Below are 21,147 nucleotides of genomic sequence, written 5' to 3'. Positions count from 1 at the left end.
CAAACTCAGAGTTTAAGAAAGATTTAGAGCTTTCCTGGGGAATAGACTTCATAAAATGTTCTTGGATCGCCATTGGGTCAGGAACTGCATAACTGTATCGATGTCCAACAATGGCTGAGTCAGATATCAAAACATCGGCAGTTATGCAGTTCCTCACGCAATGGCGATCCCAAGAACATTTAACGCACTCAGAGTATAGTTTAACAGCCCAGCAACCCATGAGCTGCTGCCATTGGTCAATGCAGAGTTATTGTTGGTACCATGTTATGCAGTCCCAGAGTCACCTATAGGCAAGAGCAATAATTAATAGGTAATGTTTAGTGGTGGGTGAGACAGTAATTACGTCTCTGCTATACCATGTATCTAGTGCACACTTCTATCATGATTTCCATTGCATATGCACACCTCTTCTGGTAATCATACAACTTTGATTGGAAGGTAATTCTTTTAATTTCATTTATACCACTGAAGGCATCTGTAGATTAACAATGAAATGATAGTAAATAAAAACCTTGAGTAAGACATGACATTTTATTCTCCTGAAGGATTTCTCAAATGATGGAAAACTGAAGAGAGAATGGCTCAAGAAGGGAGGACATGCATTGTTGTGGTCAATAATAATGAGAGAAGAGCCATCCATGCCATGCCCCCCCTCACTCTATGTCCACACAACAAGTCCTTGCAAAGACACGCACCTCGTCAGATGGGTGTTTGCAAGGAGCCTGGCACTTAATCAAATGCACTCAATGACAATCAGCATTATTATGTATATTTCTTTGATAAAACACTACCTTGGAAGCAGACCATGTGCTATGATGACAATTTAAATTTGTTGCAAAAATGCTTGCTCGTCAGTATTCCCAGGAGACAAGGCGTCCACAAAAAATATTGTAATTAAATCACATTGCAGATAATGCAAGGCTTCAATCCTGCAAATTTCCAGCTGTTACATTGTTGCTGTTTTTAAACGAGCCAACAAGATGTCATTCAAGTCACTTTTAATTTCAGTGTTCCGTAGCTAGGAGTCTAGCATTTCATAAATTGCAGTAACTAAACAATTCTAAAAATAGAAGTGAGGAAACAAAAAGTATTAAATATATGTGTATATATATAATTTCTGTTGCAGTTATTTGGAGTTCCAAGAAGACTACATTAGTAAGAATCACTCTCATTACATTCTGCTTAGAATATTACAGCCATTGTCCCATAAAGGAGGAATATGTAGGTGGCCCAAGTGATGATATTTGTCTGGCTCTTGACTTTGAGCAGAAATTTGCACATGACCCACAGATTTCAAGGTTTTTATCAATCAAGGGTGAATGGACGCCCTGTCAAGGGTAAACATTTCATAATTTTTAACGTCTCAACTAAATAAATGTTAATGAATAGTATAATATGAAATTCAAAGAGAAGATGATATCAAATACATGCTGAATGTTGCCACATACAAATTGTGGCACATTTGACAGAGATGAATTAGAGTTGGTGAGCAATAAAGGGTGTTTACATACACACTGAATATAAATGTGAAATTACAATGCACACTTTTACAAGACAGAGTTACAAATTTAGCAAAATATAAAGGCTGATGCACAAATGACAGGTAAAGATGATGTTGATACTACTCCAGCAAGCAAAAACATTAACATCTGGTCACAATAGGATTCAAGAGTTTGAAAATGAAAACCCAACGACCTCACGGTTGAAATGAAAGCTGCTCTTCCTCTTTGCTCGAGACAACTTTGGCTCTGCACTCCCTCCTTAACTAGGCATCAGGTTAATTTTTTAACCGAGGAAGAAGTGTTTAGAGAGAGGGAAATAGGTAGTAACAATCACATTTGTACATTCAGCACGAGGAAAATTGTTGACAGTTTTAATAAGTTGAACATTTTACATGATTTGTGTTATAATTGTATAAAAGCAGTCAAGATGCAGAGAAAAAACTTCTTAAGTAATCATACGGATTACACAATTAATGAATTCTTCAACAATGCCAAGATTTAAAAGTAGGTAGGTAGTTCATACATTATTATTATTATAATTATCATATATGAATGAGATCAGAGTGCATGCTTCTCTGTGAAGCTAAATTTAAAGTCATCAGTATGAAGTTAGTTTCATATTGATAAACAAGTATTAATTCAAAAGTACAATTAAGTAAATGCTAATCAACATTTTATTCCTAAATAGCTGACCCAGCACAAAAAATTATTTTAAAATCAAGCAATTTGTATAAAAAGTAAATAATGATATTTCAAAATTATTATATGATCATTATACATTCGCATTATGAATTCACAGCTGACTCCATCCACTAAAACAACAACGCGAGTGCAACTCAAGGAATCATAGTCATGTACGCTACAAATATAGGCATCATAAAAATTCATTACGATATATATTTACTATAACTGCCATTCAATTAAGTTTGCCAAGAATAAATTATTAATGAGCACCAATAATTAACAGATAGTAAACAGGTGAGGTTTCTTATGATATGATAAACCGTTATAGGTTCACAGTCACTCAAAACATAAAACCATCCAAGTGGAGACATTAATGAATAGCAAACCAGTACTTGTAACAGCGCAGTGCTGAACAAAACAACAAACATGTCTACTCACAAATGTAACGATAATACACACTCAAATTCATGATAAAACATTTTATTTTTTTAATAGTATCTGTAAAAAATGAAATGATAACAATAACTTATGAGTCAATATGTATAACAATGACTTGCATGAAATACACTTTCAAGTCATTACCAGTGCACGCACACGTACGACACATACACAAACGTTAAAACACTTCAAATTAAACAATTATCACAATTTCTTTTTCATTAATAATAATAAGAATACTCACTCTCATGCAGCAATTCATCACACCACAATGAACTCTTTGAAATAGCATACATGACACACCTCGTACACATTACACACACACACATATACATATATGTGTGTGAGTATAATAAGTTCATGCAACCATGTGTTTAAGTGCTGTGTGTGACAGAGAGAGCAAGAGAAAGTGGCAGTGTTTCGGATGCATGTAACACAGGCTGCGCAAGACCATTAGAGGCTTCTACGCATGTAAACATAATTACACGCACAAGCATGCATATTCGCACATGGATTGACTTGCGCAACATTGCACCTTTCCCAGCAGCAGCCACACACATACACATACTCATTCATGCACACACATTGCCCACAGGAGGCGCAAACACTTACACAGACAAATACATTTTTATGCTCCCATTCTTTCACAAAGAGATGACCGTCTTAAACCAATGAGGGCATATCTCAACAATTTGAATGAATAACAATGAATATCAAGGCTCATAATATCTTGTTCATTAAAATTCTCGCATCTTAGTAGTCAGAGCTGCCCGTCCCCAGCACAGACAAAGCCCGAAAGGGGCTGCTCACGCTTCCACGCATGCCTACTTGCTCTATAGGAAAAGTCTAAGATAAACGTTGATAAACTATAGGTACTTCATATATTATATTATAATTCTTAAAGAAATACAATTTTATTCTTTAACGTTGCAAATTATGCTAAAATTGCAGGTAAAATATTATACAAAATCTCAGTTTGAATTGATTTTTACAGCAAGAATGGGTGAAGGAAGTCACATCAACAGTTTGGTAGGAAATACAATTAATTACATTTTTTTTTTAAAACGTTAGACTAACCAGAGGTCTAAGCAACACCGTTGAAGGGGCAAATGTTGTCTTCCCAAACCAACTCTTCATTCTTGTTCATAAAATTCCTCTCGAAAAAACACAAAATCCATAAATGCACACACTTTCACACATTCTGGTCCATTTCATGCATTTTCTATGACAACAGCCACACATGAAAGGACCACGTACCCATTTTATTTTAGAGATAAAATGCAATTTAAGCAACCATGGCTTACATACATTTGCCTGAAATTTAAATTTTACAATTCAATGTCGGTTATATTACAAGAAGACAGCTAGTTGGCAAATTCATTCTGTATTAGAGTTACAGGAAGCCTTTACAAGAAATATCTATGAATGAGAAAATTTTGATTTTTTTACATCATTAGAGCCTTTTTGTGTACAAACATTTAATTACAAGAAAACTATTTGTAATCTTTCAACAAATCCTACAGTTAGCACAAATGTTTATGTACTTACACCCCTCCTCTGAGTCTATTTTTGCATTACGGACATGACTGACTCGACCAGTTCATTACAAGTATGTATGTATGATGACAATTAGGCCAAATAAGGGAAACAGTTCATGGAACTGACTTCAACAACATATTTAGGTATTATTTGAGAAAGTCTAAGTAAGTCTAAATGCAATGCACTTTTAATGTCACATTCAGAAGCTGATCCATAACAAGAGAGAAGGAGTTTAAAACTGCCCCAAAATATTTTTTTGCTCATTTCTTTTTCGTTACAAACTTATTTTGACTGGAATACTGGCAACAGTGAGACATGTACATCTCTTACATATTAAATATTCCACCACCAACACCTCCGCAACTAAGCATAGACAACAACAAATCCTCCAATTCGCACCCCTTTGATAGATAAAAAAATGTCTCACGCTCGGATGAACAATAAAGAAGTTTACAGGGGCAAATTGGTACATTAAAAATCTAGTCTAGCAACAAACAAAATTATGAAAAAAATACCAATACCTACACCTAATTCTCATTACAACAACCATATGATAGAAACTTAGAAACGGTAAGTAAAAAATTCCTGGTAAAATATGCCTATTGTGTATTCTTGTGCTTAGGAAACCGGCTCCTTCAATATAAATTTCTGCACCAAAATGAGATAATAGGAGGGACATACGTAATGATATATATATATATAAATGGTGCAACTGAAAGGCAACAAAAATGGCAATCTTCTGTTTAGGAGGATGACGAGGCTGGAAAGACAAGAAGAAAGAGATTGTCGACAGTCTGTTTAAGCTCACTGTTGCCGAATGCACACATCATGCCACACAACAAGAAAGCAGGGCATCTGAGGTCAGGCAGGAGAGATGCCCTATTGCAACAAATGCGCAACAGTGCAACAGGCTACAATGAATACGCAACGCATCCCTCTCACTCCTTTCCTCCAATGCAAACGAGGGTGGAGGAGACGCAGAATACACGTGTGATGATGACGGGCTTCTTCAACAAGAGGACAGTGGGAGCAGCAATGGAAGGTGGTGGTCGTCGTCTACAAAACAAACAAACACCGTCTCTACTTGTGGGCAAAGGCGTAAGCAGGAGAGAGGGCGCTGCCCGAGCGGTGGAAGTGGACGTTCTGCCACTTGCCATCGCGCTTGTGCCACACCCTCGACTCTTCCGTCTGCTGGGTGTGCGCCTGACCTTGCCTGCAACAAAGACACACACACTGCGTCAGCCCAAACTGGTTTTTTAAAGCACTAACAACCACGAAATAATATCCCACTCTTCAAAGAACTGCACAATGGAAGCATGTGCATATCTCAGGTTCTACAAATCATAAAAGAAAAACCAAAGAAATCTCAACAGAGGGTGATCAATACAAAATAGAAAGAAGTACAAAATGTACTGCATATATTATGAGAGACATGAAATTCAAAAAGCAAACTATGATAATGTCAGCCTACACACTGCTTTTTGGTCAAATGTAGGTGTCTCTTGAGGAAGCAAACAACCACACTAACAAGTACAGCAAAACACATACTCTAAGGTACACCTGCTATGGATTCCCCTCCATCTATGCCACACGCAAGAAGCCAAAATGCTGTCCAGTTTATGAGGCCCAATATGTACAAACCAGCCTCAAAGTGACTGAATCCTATTGGAAGAGGGGATTTTATGGATGCAGTATGATAGACTAGCATTTGCCAGTACAGTGAGCATTTCTCTTTCAACATAGGAACACATGTAGGTTGAGAGGAAAAGTCACCGGGTAGTCAAATACAGTGAGTCCTCGTTTAACGTTGTTGATTCGTTCCTGAAAAAGTCGACGTTAAGCGAAACAACGTTAAGCGATGCAGTATTTCCCATAAGAAACAATGTAAAAAATTTAAATTGGTTCCTAGCCATGTTCCTAACAATCCATTTCTTCGTGAAGAATCCAGAATTTCCCGGGCGAGAATCCAAGGAGGCCATTTATCGGAGCCGTAACTTTAAGCAGACTTCTTGACCAATCGGGAGACACCTGAATCAGGCCAAAATGAAAAAAATCTGAATCTGACACTCGGAAGCACGAGGACGAAGGGCGAGTCAATTTTCGTGATGATATGAATTCTTTAACCCGGCGGAAATCGCGAGAAACATTCATTACCGATTATTCACTTCAGCATGATAACGATTCATTCGAAACGAATTTTCATAACGAAAAGGTTGGGAAGAAGGCATTATTAAATGAAATATAAAAACTAAAAAGAAAGTATTTTTAATGGCGAAACATCGATATTTTCAGTAACAGAAGAAATTTTAACTGTAAAAACTCGACCGATCTCTCCAGCAGTTGCACCTTCTTCAATTCTTTTAATAATACCAAGTTTTTATTCTAATATCGCCGTTTTTTCTTCACGTCTGAAGAACCACCAGGATAGCCACTCTTCTTCGTGGACATTTTTTTCGGTTGGCATCAGAAAAATATACGGATAATGGGTAAATGAGGCGATAATTATTCGCTCAGATGCATAGTTAACATACGCTACCCACGCCAACCTTTTCAGTCGAACGAAAATTACCAATCGCATTAATATGGTAATATTTACTATACATCAGATGCGCTTGCGTTCTATTCGCCATTCATTTTTTTTTTCGCCGCGCATAATTTGAACAACGTTATCGCGAAGCAATAACGACGTTAAATGATCAAGGGTTTCAATTTTTGGACAACGTTATCGCGAAACAACGTTAAACGGGACGACGTTAAACGAGGACACACTGTACATATGGAAAGGATGATAGCCATGGCGCTCACTCCATTAAGACACCTACTTCACTTCTTCAATGAGTACTTCATCCAGTCATCTCTTGTGACTAAAATTAATTTTGCTTCTCCTTGCCCACTCCACGAATCATTGGCATTGTTAAGTAATGCTGGTTAGCCTGAGAATTTCATTAAAGAGAATATGTACCCCAATGGTCTATTTATGTTGGGCTGAGTTATGAAGAAGCTTTCCCTTGACAGTAACAGCACTAATCTAGCTCAACAAAATCTCTGAAGAAGCAGTTGTCCATCAGTCAGAAGCAGCACCCAGTAATCTCTCACGTTTGCCAGGGGTAAAGAAATACTTGACTCTCGAATGAGTCCATAATAATGAGAGAATTACTCTGAGTAAACTGGATTTGAGGTCTTGGACAACATTTAATGAAACAAAGAAGGCAGAAATTACTGAAACTTACTCATTAAGTGCCATAAAATTAGATCTATATGGATAAACAAACACTGAATGAATTTTTGGTAAAGAGTACTACACTTCAAAATCAGACAAAACCATACACTGAAAAAAATTAATGAGTTGCCCAGCATCTTTTCATAAAATTAAAATTGCAAGATTTTTTTAAGAATAGGCTAATTGTTGAGGCCTTAATGTCTTCTGGTATGGTTTAAGGTGACCAACATTAAATTGCTCCAAGACTTTGTGGGTTTTGGTGGCAAACTAAAAACTTACATTTAAAGTTAAAGGTTTCCCAGAATTATCAACAATACTCAGAGCAATGCATTTTCTCCATTTCATAGATAATGATTTCTAAAATAGAGAGGGAAATTTTGAAACAATAGATGGATATTCGACAAACAATGGTATTAACTAAGTTCCATGCGTGCTGCAGGAGAAGAGAAAAAAGAAGATTCTTGAAATAGGATACTTACGAGGGTAAAAATGCTTTTCCCCAGTTCTCAACTTTGTGACAGCTATGAGGATTGGTATTTGTGATTATTACTGCACGACAATGCTCAAAGTAGCTCTCAAGGCACGCAAGAAAGAACAGGCAACACTACCATTCCAACAAGAAACTGTGAAACAGAAATGCCATCGGAGGCACACTGCACCATCAGCACAAGCACCAGCGTCATGGAGGAAGGAGAGGCTCCCTCCAACACGGCCAATCACTCGAAAGCAACAATGGGGGCCGCCACTCATTACAGTCAACAATTATTCATTACATACTATTGTCTAGTTTTGAAATATAATAACTGCATCTGGAGTGAACCCAAATTTAAAGTGCCAAAATCATGTAAAATGCACATATTTCCAGGGAAGTCATCTTTAAAAATTTTTCCCAATTGCCTGGGGAAGGGGGAAGTCCACCCCCCCCACCCACCCCCCTACGCCTCCCTCCCCAAAGCATATTCATAGTTATGCCATTGCAACATCAAACAACTGAAATGAAAGAAGCAACCAAGCCTTACTTGTCAATGAACTGGGTGAGCCTCACATATGCTATACAGGCAGCTTCCTCTCCAAGCAGGTGAACATGAGGGTTTATAATGGTTGTGTTTGCAGTTTTACTATTCTTCCCTAATACTGTAACACAAAAAAGAGATATAACAATGTAAATGCAAGCAGCATGATACAAGGAGCATACATACATAAATAAGGGATCACAGGGTAGAAAGGGGGCCAGGGAAAATTGGATTTGGGGTGTTTGGTTGTAAATTTCCCAGACAAAGTCGAGCCTCGCCACCTGTTGGCGATACCACACGTATTCGGGTTTTCGTTTCGTTTTTGTTTTTTTTGTCACTCCGAGAACGTGAGTGAATTGTGCAGTCGTCCAGTGAACTTCACAAGCGCATGGTTGGAGAGCAACCCAAGGAGACGGAGCCATGTCGCGCCCCCGACGGGAACAGCAGCGGTGAGTGGTATGCGCCGGCACGGCTCGACTTTGATTTTAACAATATACAGTCCACATTTATAATCACGTTCGAAGGTGATCATGGGGTTTCTTTGCGATTAGGAGGTGCTGTCAACTATCAGAGAGTATTTGAAATAGATTAACCTGTTATTGATCATCTTATGCAGCCATATTGGTTTAGTTAATTGAGTGTTAACATGTGAACTGTGAGTAGTGTGAATTTTAGCAGTTCTCTTCTAACTTCGGAAGAGTTTGTATTGATGGTAAGTCATATTCAAGCATTTAAAAAACAGTAATTCTTGGTATGCGTTTGAAGTATGCCTTATTATCATAAGTTTCGTATAATTGAACATCTGAACTAATGTTATTTTTGGGCGTCAGTTCCTAGGTAAGTGTAAACGCATTCTTGGGGCAGCATGCATGGGGTGGAACAGGAAAGTAAGAAAAAATGGAAAAAAGAATGATGGGATGAAGAGACAACTGATTATACTGCGGCAATTTTCATTAAAAATCAGTTGAACCCAGTCAGCACAAAAGATATTTTACGCCATTATTACCCAAATATTACACGGGTAAAATTGTGGTAAAAGATGGGTAACCTGCATGGTAACGGGTAAAATATCTGTAAATTTAAGTGGTAAAATTCGGGTAATTTCATGGTAAAACACGGGTAAAATTCATACTTTTTCCGGGTAAAACTTCCCGATGCGACATCAGAGCCATCTGTGGAGCTTCAAAGTAAACATGACGACACCCCCTCTATCGGTGCTATTGTGAACTAACAGTACCCAATTTCAATGCGCTATAGGCATTCATATGCACGATAAATGAACGAAATAGACATTGATATTGAAAAATAACTGTTTATTGAATGACAAAAAGTAACTAAATATACAAACATGACATACATTAGGAAATAACCACTTGGTGAAAGAGAAATAATAACAAAAATAAAACCCACATTCGTGAGGACATACGTACTCGAAGAAAGAGAGATGACTGAAATAAATAACAGTTATGTTATAAGAGGAATAGCCAATTTGATTTCTTTTAAAATAGAAACAATTTTAAACTTGGAACTAATTTCCTTCCGTTAGGCACTTGGAGACAACAGCTTCCACACCGAACTCCTAATGGCATGCTTACGAGGAAAGAATTCACCCAAGCGAGAATACTAAAAACTGCTTTTCCAATGTTTTTCACCTGAAATTTTCCATGAAATCACTGTAAATAAAGAGCTCTATACTTTAGCAGAGGTTGAGGGAACCAAATTTCAGTTATATTGGTTATTAAAAAGTATATTGCCTCACCATGGCGTCACAACAAAAAGTGATGCAACTCTCTGGTAAAATTTTCAACTGAATTATATTAAACTATTTTCAGCATTGTATCAGGCAACTTAGTTTACTTCATGTTCCAGTAATAGATAGAAATTATAATTACCAGGCACGTTACTTCGGCACTTGTAGTCGCGTTCATGGTCCTTCTTCATTGTTTACTTGTTCACTCGTACGTTACAGTCCACTAGTCGCAAATCGCAGTTGAGGATCCAAGATAGCCAACTGTCAAGATTTGAACTCGACCTTTCATAAAATTTAAACGAAGATAATTATCCGATGAAAATTAGTACTCTCCTCTATTTATTTACGAAAATAATCAGGTAATTTTTAACTAATTGAATTTTTGTTAATGACCATAGCCTTTCATCGATAGCGTGTAGGTATGTAAAGTGAAACTATTTGCGAAAATAAATCGGAAATAGTTTGAAAAATATCACTGTAGCGTCGCTGTGGTTATATTGAACTTTACTTTTCTTCTTTAAACTTTTCTCAACCTCATACAACGCTATAATTTACTCACTTTATATATTTTACACTTCGCTGTTGGCAATTTTGCACGCGAGTAATAACGAGGTAAAGAAGGGGTAATGCTTCCTGGGGTAAATTTGCCCCAAATTACCAGAAAATTTTCCGTCTAAATTATCTTTTATGCTGACTGGGGAAGGCTTGTTCCATTTGTAAGAAATGGGCTCACAACTCGTGTGCAGGTGTGGACAGCGAAGCAGATGATTCTTTACTTGAGAGTGAATGTTGTGATTAGGCTTCAAAAAAGGCTAACTTTAAGTGCACTGCACCTAAAAATTCATACAAATTAAAAGACAAGAGCATTTAAGTTGAGTTTTTCTTTTGTGTCATATATGTTATTTGTTTTTGTAAATCATTTTCATACCACCCAATTCCACCTGGGGCAGAACAGGGACAGAACAATGCCACAATTTTCAGATTTTGGGAAACAATGGGTAATTAAGATTTTTCATGTAATTTCTATCTATATCAATGTATTTTTGGGTTCAATACTAGATTTGAGTGAATATTACCTGTGAATACTCGAATACCTTGAATACTAGAAATTATTCGATATTCGAGATCTCAAATAATTATGCTAAAGGTACCATCTCGAATACTTTGAACTGCGTGCCTTACACTGTACACGCATGTTGTTGGTAGTTGACTCAGAAAAATGTAGAGTACTCTAGTCGTTTAGTGCATGCAGAGCCGTTTTAGGCAAGTTGACGAATTACATCAAATTCGTGGATTAGAGCTGTGAAAAGAGTTCGACGTGGGGAACCGAAAATGATCGGGGGAAAAAATCCGAAAATCCCCGATTCCCCCCACCAGGAGAACTTCAGTGCCTTGGGATCAGCCCGTGCAATGTCGTACGGGGCTTCCGGGTAACTTGCACTCACGCCATCTGGGAGAAGTATTGAAAGGTGTAGGGGAGGTGACGGCGTTAGGGAGGGGGAAGTAGGTGAGGGTTTCTGTGGAGCTCACGTGGTCCCACAGCCATTATAACCACATTTTGAATCTGTTCTCTTCGCAAGTCAGGAGCTCTCGTGATCCGTGTGACAAGTCTTTATTTTTATTAAGTGAAAATTAAGCACTACCGTAGTGTTTTGAAGTGTGGTGCCCATATTTCGGATGGGAGGCGTTGTACTGCCTTTTGCTTCGTATGTCAGCGTTAAAGCCAGTTGCCTGATTTCTGTTCAGTGCTCACGCGCCTGTTAATGCATTGCATTCAAAACTGTCCTTTGCTGATCGTGTTGAAGTGCCTCCGACTGTTGGTTTAATTGTCTTGCATGGTTATGCTATGGTGCACTGCCTTTTGCTTCGTATGTTAGTGTTAAAGGTAGTTGTCTGATTGCTATTCAGTGCTCACGTGCCCATATTAATGCATTGCTTTTGCAACTGCCCTTTGTTGATTATGTTGAAGTGCCTGCGACTATTGGTTCAATTTTCTAGCATGGTTATGCTGTGGTGTACTGCCATTTGCTTCATATGCTAGTGTTTGAGCTAACTGTCTGATTGCTATTCATTGCTCATGCGCCTATTAATGCATTGCATTCACAACTGTCCTTTATGTTGATTGTGTTGAAGTGCCCCTGACTATCAGTTGGTTTAATTGTCTTGCATGGCTATGCTGGGATGTACCTACTGCCTTTTGCTTCATATGCAAGTGTTTAAGCAAGTTGTCTGATTACAATTCAGTGCCTATTGATGCATTGCATTCACAACTGTCTTTTGTGGATTGTGTTGAAGTACCCCTGACTGTCAGTTATTATTATCGGTATTGTCCTTCAAAACTGCGTGTTTCTCTATGTTTGATAAGTGATTATACATGCAGTATAAATGCCGCGGTATGCCCACTCGTAGCAGTAAAGTTAGCGTGTCCTCCAGGGCGAAATACCCTGCGCGATCTTTTCCATGTTCACATCTGAGGTACTGACGTGACAGCGCCATCCTTACGAGTAAGAAATGCAAACAGAAGCATTGTAAAAATACGTCATTAAGGGAGAAACTCCCCTTCCTCCCGCTTGTTCTTGACCTTGGTTTTTAGATGACTGACTCACACAGAAAACTAAGGCCACTCAGTTCCTCTTGGGCTTGCGACCGGGGAAAGGGAGGAGGGGAAGTTAAGAAGTTTGTGTAAGAGGCGCACCCCCATTTTCGGCTGCAACTCCTAGGGAAAACAGGTGCGTTTCTAACACGCGCTTATACGGCATGTTCATTAGTATTTTAAAGAAGTCTTTCTTAGATAAAGAGGTGTGAGATATTTGTTGGTGAAGTTGTTATCACTAATCACGGCAGAACTTTTGCTTTTCGATAACTATTCAACATTGTTGGTAAAGTTGAAATTCAACCGGTGAAAGTTGTGGTTCTGTCAATCATGACATTAATATGACTATTTAAGATTGTTAGAACAGATAAAAGATGTGGCTCTCACGGTACGGTTGTTGTTCTGATAATCATGGCAAAACAGTACAGCTTATCGATAACTGTTCACGGTTGTTAGAAGTGATGGAATATGTGGAAAAGCCCAATTACAGTTTTTTTTACACTGCTTCAAAAAATAATTCAACTTTAATTTCTGTATATACAGCAGACTCCTGATTATTCGGCTCCCCATATATCCGTGCATGCGGATTGTTATCCATTGTGCATGATTTGTCACTCTCGCTCAATTTTTTCTGTGATCTTTATATAAAAATGAAATTGGACACAAAATCAACAGAATTACAGCGTTAACGCAAGGATACACCGGGCTTATTATTTCTGTTAGAAGAGAAGTTATAGATAGACGTCCCGCAGCAGTTGCAGTTGTGAGAGACAGGACTACGTGGCATGGTGGCACAGAGTAGGGATATACAACGAGAGACGACAAAACGGCTGAAGGCGGTAATCAGCTCATTGTGCATTTCACCATGTTCTAAATGAGGAAACGTGGCTAGAGTTGCTATTTGGTTGCTATCGTTCCTATCATTTGCGCTTGGCGTGGAGTGTTGTCGCACAAATTTTTTTTAATTCCTCCACTCTTCAATGCTTTCACGTAGTGTGCTAGTGTTTTAAAGAAACGTGGAAAATGAAGGAAGCGGAAAATAAGACGAGAAGAAAAGGTTTTGCTTGGTGTTCAGCCATTAACTGCAAAAAAAATGCGGGCATGACGGAAGCAAAGTTGAGTTTCTTCAGTTTCCCTAAAGACCCTGTTAGGTAAGTAATTTCATATTTTTTCTGAGTTACATTGCTGATCGAAGAAACTAAACTTATATTCGAGTATTATTTTGCATGCGAAATTAAATTGTCGAAAAAGTTTAATAAGAACTTGTGGTGTTGGCGCAGGTCCGAGGAATGGGTGATTCGATGTCGTCGGTCGGATTTAGAAAACAAGACTGCCAGTTATTTACATAATAACTGCCAGATTTGTGCATGCGATTTGGCGTTCCTTGCTCTACCTTTATTAGTAAAGAAATAATTAGGCTACTTTGAATTTAAACTCTCTTTTTTCGGTGGATGGTAAGTCGTTAGCACTATTTGGTTTGAATTTACCGCATAATTTTACTTATTTTCAATATGGCCGCAGTGCGATTTTTCATTACAGAGAAACCTGTGGTACAGCCACCTGTACATATCTACTCTGTGGCATGGTGCCTAACAGCATAGATTCCGAAGTCGAGCAGTGGTTCTGAAGCATTCATGCAAACCACTTTTCTGTATTTGTGATCACATAGCCACCGATGTGTTGATTTCGAAACCAGGCCTTTCATGGGGCATTAATAATACGAGTACAACCATGTTATCACTGCTAAAAAGATTGCAAACTGGCAAAGAAAGTGTTGAAGGGTGTGCTCAATAGTTTCTTTATGTCTGTCTGCTATGATCCTTTATCGATTGTTCGATACTATCGATTGTATTGGATGATTGTCGATTGTGTGCGCTCGCACTTCCGGTGCACGCTAGTGGTCTCTCTCTGTGTGTTCGTGCCTAATGTACCATTGAGTTGTATCCGTTTATATCCGAATATACTTTGTTGAACTAACGCTGTGTGAATCTTATTACCACTGCCATAACTCCCTATAACAGGTTATGGGTCCAGGGATCGTGCTGTGTGGTGATTGACGTTAGTGATTCGGTAAATTGGACATAATAGAAAAGGTGAGACCATGGCGGATCAGGATGAGTGGCTGGATTCGGATAGGCAAATGAATCCAATCCTGAGCAAGGATAATTACGAATATTGGAGGACCATGTCGGAGGCGTCGATGATTTTTCTGAACTGCTGGGACGCAATCAACCCGGGGCTGAGTGCAGAAGAGTTGAAGAAACCAGAAAATATGCGCAAGGACAACAAGGCCCGCGCATACATTTTCCGGCATGTGCGCCCGGAGTACCTCACAGACATCAGCCATTTGAGGTCAGCCAAGGAGTGTTGGGACACCTTAGAAGAGATTCATGGGAGGGCTACATCCATGGATATAGCTATGTGTCTCCGAGAGCTGGGTAGCATTGAGAAGACAGAGGCGATGGACATCTCAGCGTACACTGGGAGGATACAGGAGCTCTGCGATAACTTAACCAAAAACGGCATCTTATTCCAAGACCACGTTGTGGCCTCTTTTATATTGACGGGACTCGTGAAAGATCCACAGTATTCTACGTATGAGAGAATAACAAAGATCAATGAGAGACTGACGTCGAGGGCGGTGAAGTCAGACCTTCTGCTTGAGGAGAGAAGGATTAATGCCGCGGAGTCCTCTGAACATGGCAGTGCGTTGGCAGCGTGGAAGTTCAGCAGAACGAGAGCAGCCAACAACGGAAAGCAGAGGAGCACTGCTGATCAGAAATGTTATAAGTGTGGTAAGTGGGGCCACATTTCCTACCAGTGTGGTGCGCCGAGGGGAGACAAGAAGTCGGAGGAAAGAAAAGGAAAAGACGAGGAGTCACGGGAGAGACACGAGAAAGGAAGGGACAAGCCGAAGTTCAAAGGACTCACATCTGCGTTTGCTTTGGCTTGCTCCCAAAGAAAGTGTGTTAGCTACCTAGATTCATGTGCTTCGAACCACATGACGCCAGACCATCACCGCTTCATTGATTTCCAACCTGCCACCGGAGAAGTAAAGATTGGAAAGGGACGTCTGACCGTGAAGGGGAAGGGAACTATTGTCATCAAGTTAACAAACTCTTGTGGGGGCTGGACCTTGTCACTATCAAATGCACTGTGGGTACCTGAGTTGGACGTGAGAAGGCGAAGAAAGGTGTTCAGACCGTGTTCAGATTGAATGACGCGATTGGAGAGCATGATGACGGTGATGTTTTGTTCAATGCCTTAGTGGAAAATGATGTGTATTATTTAGAGACTGAGCCAGATGAGAACTACGTCGCAAATGTTTCTGCCAATGACGAGTGTAATGGTGGTACAGAAATTGAAGTATTTCAGGCCAAAGCCTTCAAGAGTACGTTGTGGCACGAGAGATTAGGACATCTCCATGAAGGTGCTATGAACAGAATCCCAGGTCTTGATCTCAAGAAAGAGGATTCCAAAAGGGACGATGAGTTATGTGAAGTCTGTGTGAAGGGTAAAATGACTAAGTTGCCGTTTCCGAAAGTTGCTCATCACAATTGTGAACGCCCTTTAGAAATTGTCCACAGTGACGTAAGTGGCAGGGCACAGTGTCAATCGTTGGGGGGAGGTCATTATTTTGTGACCCTCATTGATGATTTCTCTCGATTCATAAATGTCAGGATAATCAAGAAAAAAAGTGAAGTATTTAAATGCTTTAGAGAATACCAGAGAGAGGTTGAGGCTCAGCATCAGGTGAAAATAAGTGCTTTTCAATCAGACAATGGTGGCGAATATACAAGTGCTGAGTTTGAGAATTATTTGAAGGCTGAGGGTATTCTGCATCGGAAAAGTGTGCCTAGAAACCCCGAGCAAAATGGTGTGTCTGAACGTGCCAATAGAACACTAGTGGAAATGGCAAGGTGTTTGCTTATTCAAGCAGGGCTTCCTGTTTTCTTGTGGGCTGAAGCAATAAGTTCAGCATGTCATATCAGAAATTTGTGTCCATCGTCTGCGACTGAGAACAAAATTCCCTTGGAATTATGGAAAGGAGAGAAGGCTGACATCCAAGGGCAGCTTTCTAGATTGCGGGTGTTTGGTTGTAAGGTCTGGTATCTGGTGAGTCCAACTGGAAATAAGTTTGACAGTAGGGCAGATGAAGGTATTTTTGTGGGATATGATAGAGAAGTGAAGGGTTACAGAATCTATTTGCCAAAAAGTAGGAGTGTCATTATTTCATGTCATGTACGTTTTGAGGAGAGAGTGTTCCCGTGTAAAGAGGTGTGTGAAATCACTCACATTCCAAGGAGATGTAATGATTGGATATGGCATGTGGATGATGAAGGGACCTTTGACCCGGATGAGCCTGAAGTCCAGAGTGATGGTGAGTATGAGGAAGGAGATGGTGATTTTTTCTTGGAGAACTTGATGAATGGAGATGAAAATCATGAGGGGGTACTTGACGATGGGGTTAAATTGGGAGTTGAAAATGTACTCGCCCCTAGGAGGTCTTCCAGACTTCGAAAAGAAAAGACTCATTCTTGTTGTGGGAACATTGCAATGATTTGTAGGGCTCAAGATCTGTGTGTGTCCATTTATGTAAATGAAACTAAGGATCTCATTGTGGCTGTCAGGGTTCCCACTCTACCTGAATAATGAAATTCACGGCTTTTTCCAGGTTTTCACGGTTATTTTTCAGGTTTTCATGGTTTTTTTCTGGTTTTCACGGTCTCAATTTCGCTAAATTCACGGTCCGGTAATAAGCCAACAATAAGAAAATCACTGGCCGTATATCAACAGAAAATTAACGTACGCGACAAACGCCGTGAATGTTAACGCCGTAATGAAAAGTGATATCTGTTATGACGTGATCTATCGTTTGCAAAATTCAGGGCCGACTAAAGGACCAGCCCAACCGCGCTCTTGCCTGGACGCCGAATACCCTTCGGACCTTCTTCCGTCCGGACACCCGAGGTCCTTTTTCAATTCCTCGCCGAGAGATTGTTTTTTGCACACATTGTTATTACTGCACAGTAACCGAATTTCCCCCACCCCAATCTTTCTTATTTAACGGAAAATATTTTATTTAAATTGTTTATAGAATATAATAAATTGATTCTTTCTTATTTAACGAAAAATATTTTATGAAAATTGTTTATAGAACATAATAAATCGAAAAACAATTTCATACACCGTATTAGCTCAAATCTAAGACGAACACGATTCTAAGACTACCCTCCTTTTTTGGAACTCCACTAGGAGAAAATTTTTTTTTCCTAATAACAATACGATAATAAAATGAATGCGGAAAAACGATCAATGCTTTATTTTTTGCTAGGTTGCCTATGTCCCAGGAAACGCAGGATTTTGGCGAGTAATTAAGATATTCATTAAAGGTTTCAAACAATATTTTAGATAATAACAGGAATAGTAGTACTTTATCAAGACACATAGGTCATATTGTTGATTCACACTATTCCCACGGCACTGAGCTTCTCCCAATGATAGTTCCATCCCTTGGGAAGATTCCAACTACCGTATATCTCCGAATATAGTCCCCCCCCGAATATAGTCCCCCCCCCAATTTTGAGACCTCAGTTTTGGGAAAAATTTTAAAATGTAAAGGAAGGCAATTTTTCTGTGGTTAGCAAGTTAAGATTCTAGATTCGATAAAAACTATTATTTTCTGTGAAGATTAAGAACAAATCTGTTCACATATTTTCCATCACAACAAAATAACTATACCTAAAACATGTTGTGATCCATTGCATGTATCAGTAATTCATAGTTCCTTAACCAGATGTAATGAAGAAATGAGAAATTTTTTTAAGTATCCAAGGCTATTGTATTTTTTAAACCTTCACAAATTATTAATATTTTTGATTTCCAAATGACTACAGACAATGTCAATATATAAGCTTTAACTTAAAGCCCATAAGCAGTATTGCATTTGGCCCTGAAACTTCCTTAGATCCAGAGTAACACAACCATCAAGTCATCACAAATCCAAGTGACCTGAAGAATTTAGGAAATCTAAATAAAATTGTGTTAAATAAATTATAAATATTATAAAAATATTGCTATCAAATGCCTGCTAAGCAAAACAATTAAACTACAGGACTTACAAATATCAAAGTAATAAAATTAAGAAATAAACTTTTTCCAACAAACATTAAAACTGAAAAAAAATTATATCAATTTTCAATGCCTCGTCGCGAATCATTGCATAAGTTACACAAAGAGCTTCTGCTCTGCATTTGCGCACAAATTCGACGATATTTTCCTCTAATTCTTTGAATCTGCCGCATCGAGACCCCCGAAATGACTTCCGCGATGTATTAGCGCTTTGCAAGCGCTGTAAATACTATGATTTACGGCGTATTCTGCAACGGCTATTTTTAAATTGGCATCGAAACTCCGTCTTTGAAGGCCTCTAATCTGCGGCAGGATTGATCCTCATCTTTCTACTTGATCCATCACCTCACTGTTGAACGTAAAATTATTTTTAATAAAGAAAATATCGCGGAAATAATTGCGAAACGTTATGCGACGTAATTTATCGATCCTATTTACCCTGACGAATTGAAGATATTCCTCAATAAATTGATTACACTTTCGATGCTGAGTCGCTGTATTTCGATCAAATGCAGTAATGCCGGCGCTTCTGGTTTAAAGTCGTCGATTATTGCGCCTTTTCAGAAACAAATGCATCACCTATTGCGCATTCTTGTCCTGCGAAAGCGGTAAAGGCAGTGGTTGTAAACACGAACCGCACGGGCACATGGACGTATAGTAGCTACGGACGCAATGAAATGCTAAATCGTCACGAAAGGTTCACTTTATCTGTTTATTTTTCGCAATTATTTAAATCGTGTAGTTATTAAATGAGCGACGGGTACATATACTATTGATTCAATTCTAGTGTTCGATTAATGTAATGATAGTGTGTTTAGTTTTCATTTTAATTATTTACTGTTTTGCGTCATTAAGTGATCAGTGTCGATTGAATTATTCTAACAATACTTTTCCAAGAAAAATTAGCGGCTACCCGATGGATTCCGTGAAAACGCATATTCGATATGCTATTTGAATCGGAATAATCGTATCTGTACAACATTTGTGGTAAAAATTGTCTTAATTTCCGGTAAAACGTGGCAGTATTTACTAATATCTCCGATTATAATCCTCATAAATATACTCAAATAGAAAGACTACGAGAACATTAGCCATTGTGCCGTTATTTATTACTTTATGGTCACGTTTAGTATGCTAAACTGGATTACACTCGATTATAGTCCCCCCCCCTTACTTTTCCGCGGCCATTTTTGGAAAAAAAGGGGGGACTATATTCGGAGATATACGGTATGTGCTTGTCGTCATTAGCCATAAATGACACATTGTATTTATTTCGTCTCATTTTCGTCAAACGATGGATGCGGGAAAATTATGCGTCGGAACCGCAATCTTCAAACGATCAATGCGAGAAACGATACTTCGGGGAACGATAGATGCGGGAAAAAATTACATTGTCTATAAGGAACTTTATTTGGGACCAGAAACGGCGAACAATCAATGCGGGAACGATAGATCGAGGTTCCACCATATAACTTTTCTTTTGAAAGCGGCAGTGTAATGACTTCTTTTCTCTGCTATCGTAATGCTCTGAAACCAAAACTGAATCGATTTCTCTACCCTGGCGAAAAATCTGTGTAACAAATATGTGTAAAAATATGGTAAATTATGTAAAATTACACATTTACTACACTTTTCTACTCACAAAGTTACACAAATCGTACAGTCTGTACATCCTGTACATCATTGATACCACAGCCGTACTCAATGTGATGCATCAGATGTTACACAGATTGTACCACTAAGTTACCAGTCTATTCATGCACCAGAAGTGTACTCAATATATACACATCAATCACTATTTTTGGGGACACAAATGTCATCACAATTTTACCACTGTGTCGCGATACCATTATATTATGTAATTATTATTTTTTAATATAAAGGATTAAATATCGTATTTTGAAACTTGCGCCAAAGGCTAAAGCAACCGGCGGCCATCTTGCATACCATGTCCCAACAGCCCAACAGCCGTGGCGCTGAAACATTCGCAGCTACTGCATTTTGTGACTTTGCGAATTAAGCTATGCTGTAGAATCTTATATTTTACAAGCAAATTTACGTTGAAGTACGCAATGGAAGAAGTAAATAATCCGTGTTTCGCAATGAAGACTGGCAAAAAGGAATTGGTAGAATACCATTTCAGGGACTTTTTAAATCGACGCCGGATTAAGTTCCTGTCTGTTTCTGTGTACTGAATTACCGGGTAAAGTGGATCCTAGCGGCACGAAGAGAGATATAAGAATATATCCTTGTCAGCATCAACACATATCTGCTGA

The 21,147-nt window shown here is 38.8% G+C and overlaps 1 protein-coding gene across 17 annotated transcripts in view; it reads right to left on the bottom strand.

The window, feature by feature from the left end:
- Nucleotides 1-517: 517 nt before the first annotated feature.
- The window catches only part of LOC124160101 (calcium/calmodulin-dependent protein kinase type II alpha chain), a 320,103-nt gene continuing 299,473 nt past the window's right edge, over nucleotides 518-21,147 (bottom strand). For all 17 annotated transcript variants that reach the window (XM_046535829.1, XM_046535833.1, XM_046535832.1 and 14 more), the window contains 2 exons: nucleotides 8,403-8,517; nucleotides 518-5,376 (listed from right to left, as the gene is read on the bottom strand). In XM_046535829.1, the coding sequence (XP_046391785.1) occupies nucleotides 5,244-5,376; nucleotides 8,403-8,517 (248 nt within the window). In that variant the 3' untranslated portion in view covers nucleotides 518-5,243. The remainder of the gene's footprint in view (nucleotides 5,377-8,402; nucleotides 8,518-21,147) is intronic.

The sequence above is a fragment of the Ischnura elegans genome, chromosome 6 (assembly GCF_921293095.1).
Source record: "Ischnura elegans chromosome 6, ioIscEleg1.1, whole genome shotgun sequence".
Taxonomy (NCBI): Eukaryota; Metazoa; Arthropoda; class Insecta; order Odonata; family Coenagrionidae; genus Ischnura; species Ischnura elegans.
Note: the sequence above shows the minus strand (reverse complement) of the source record. Positions and strands in the feature narration are given on the sequence as shown.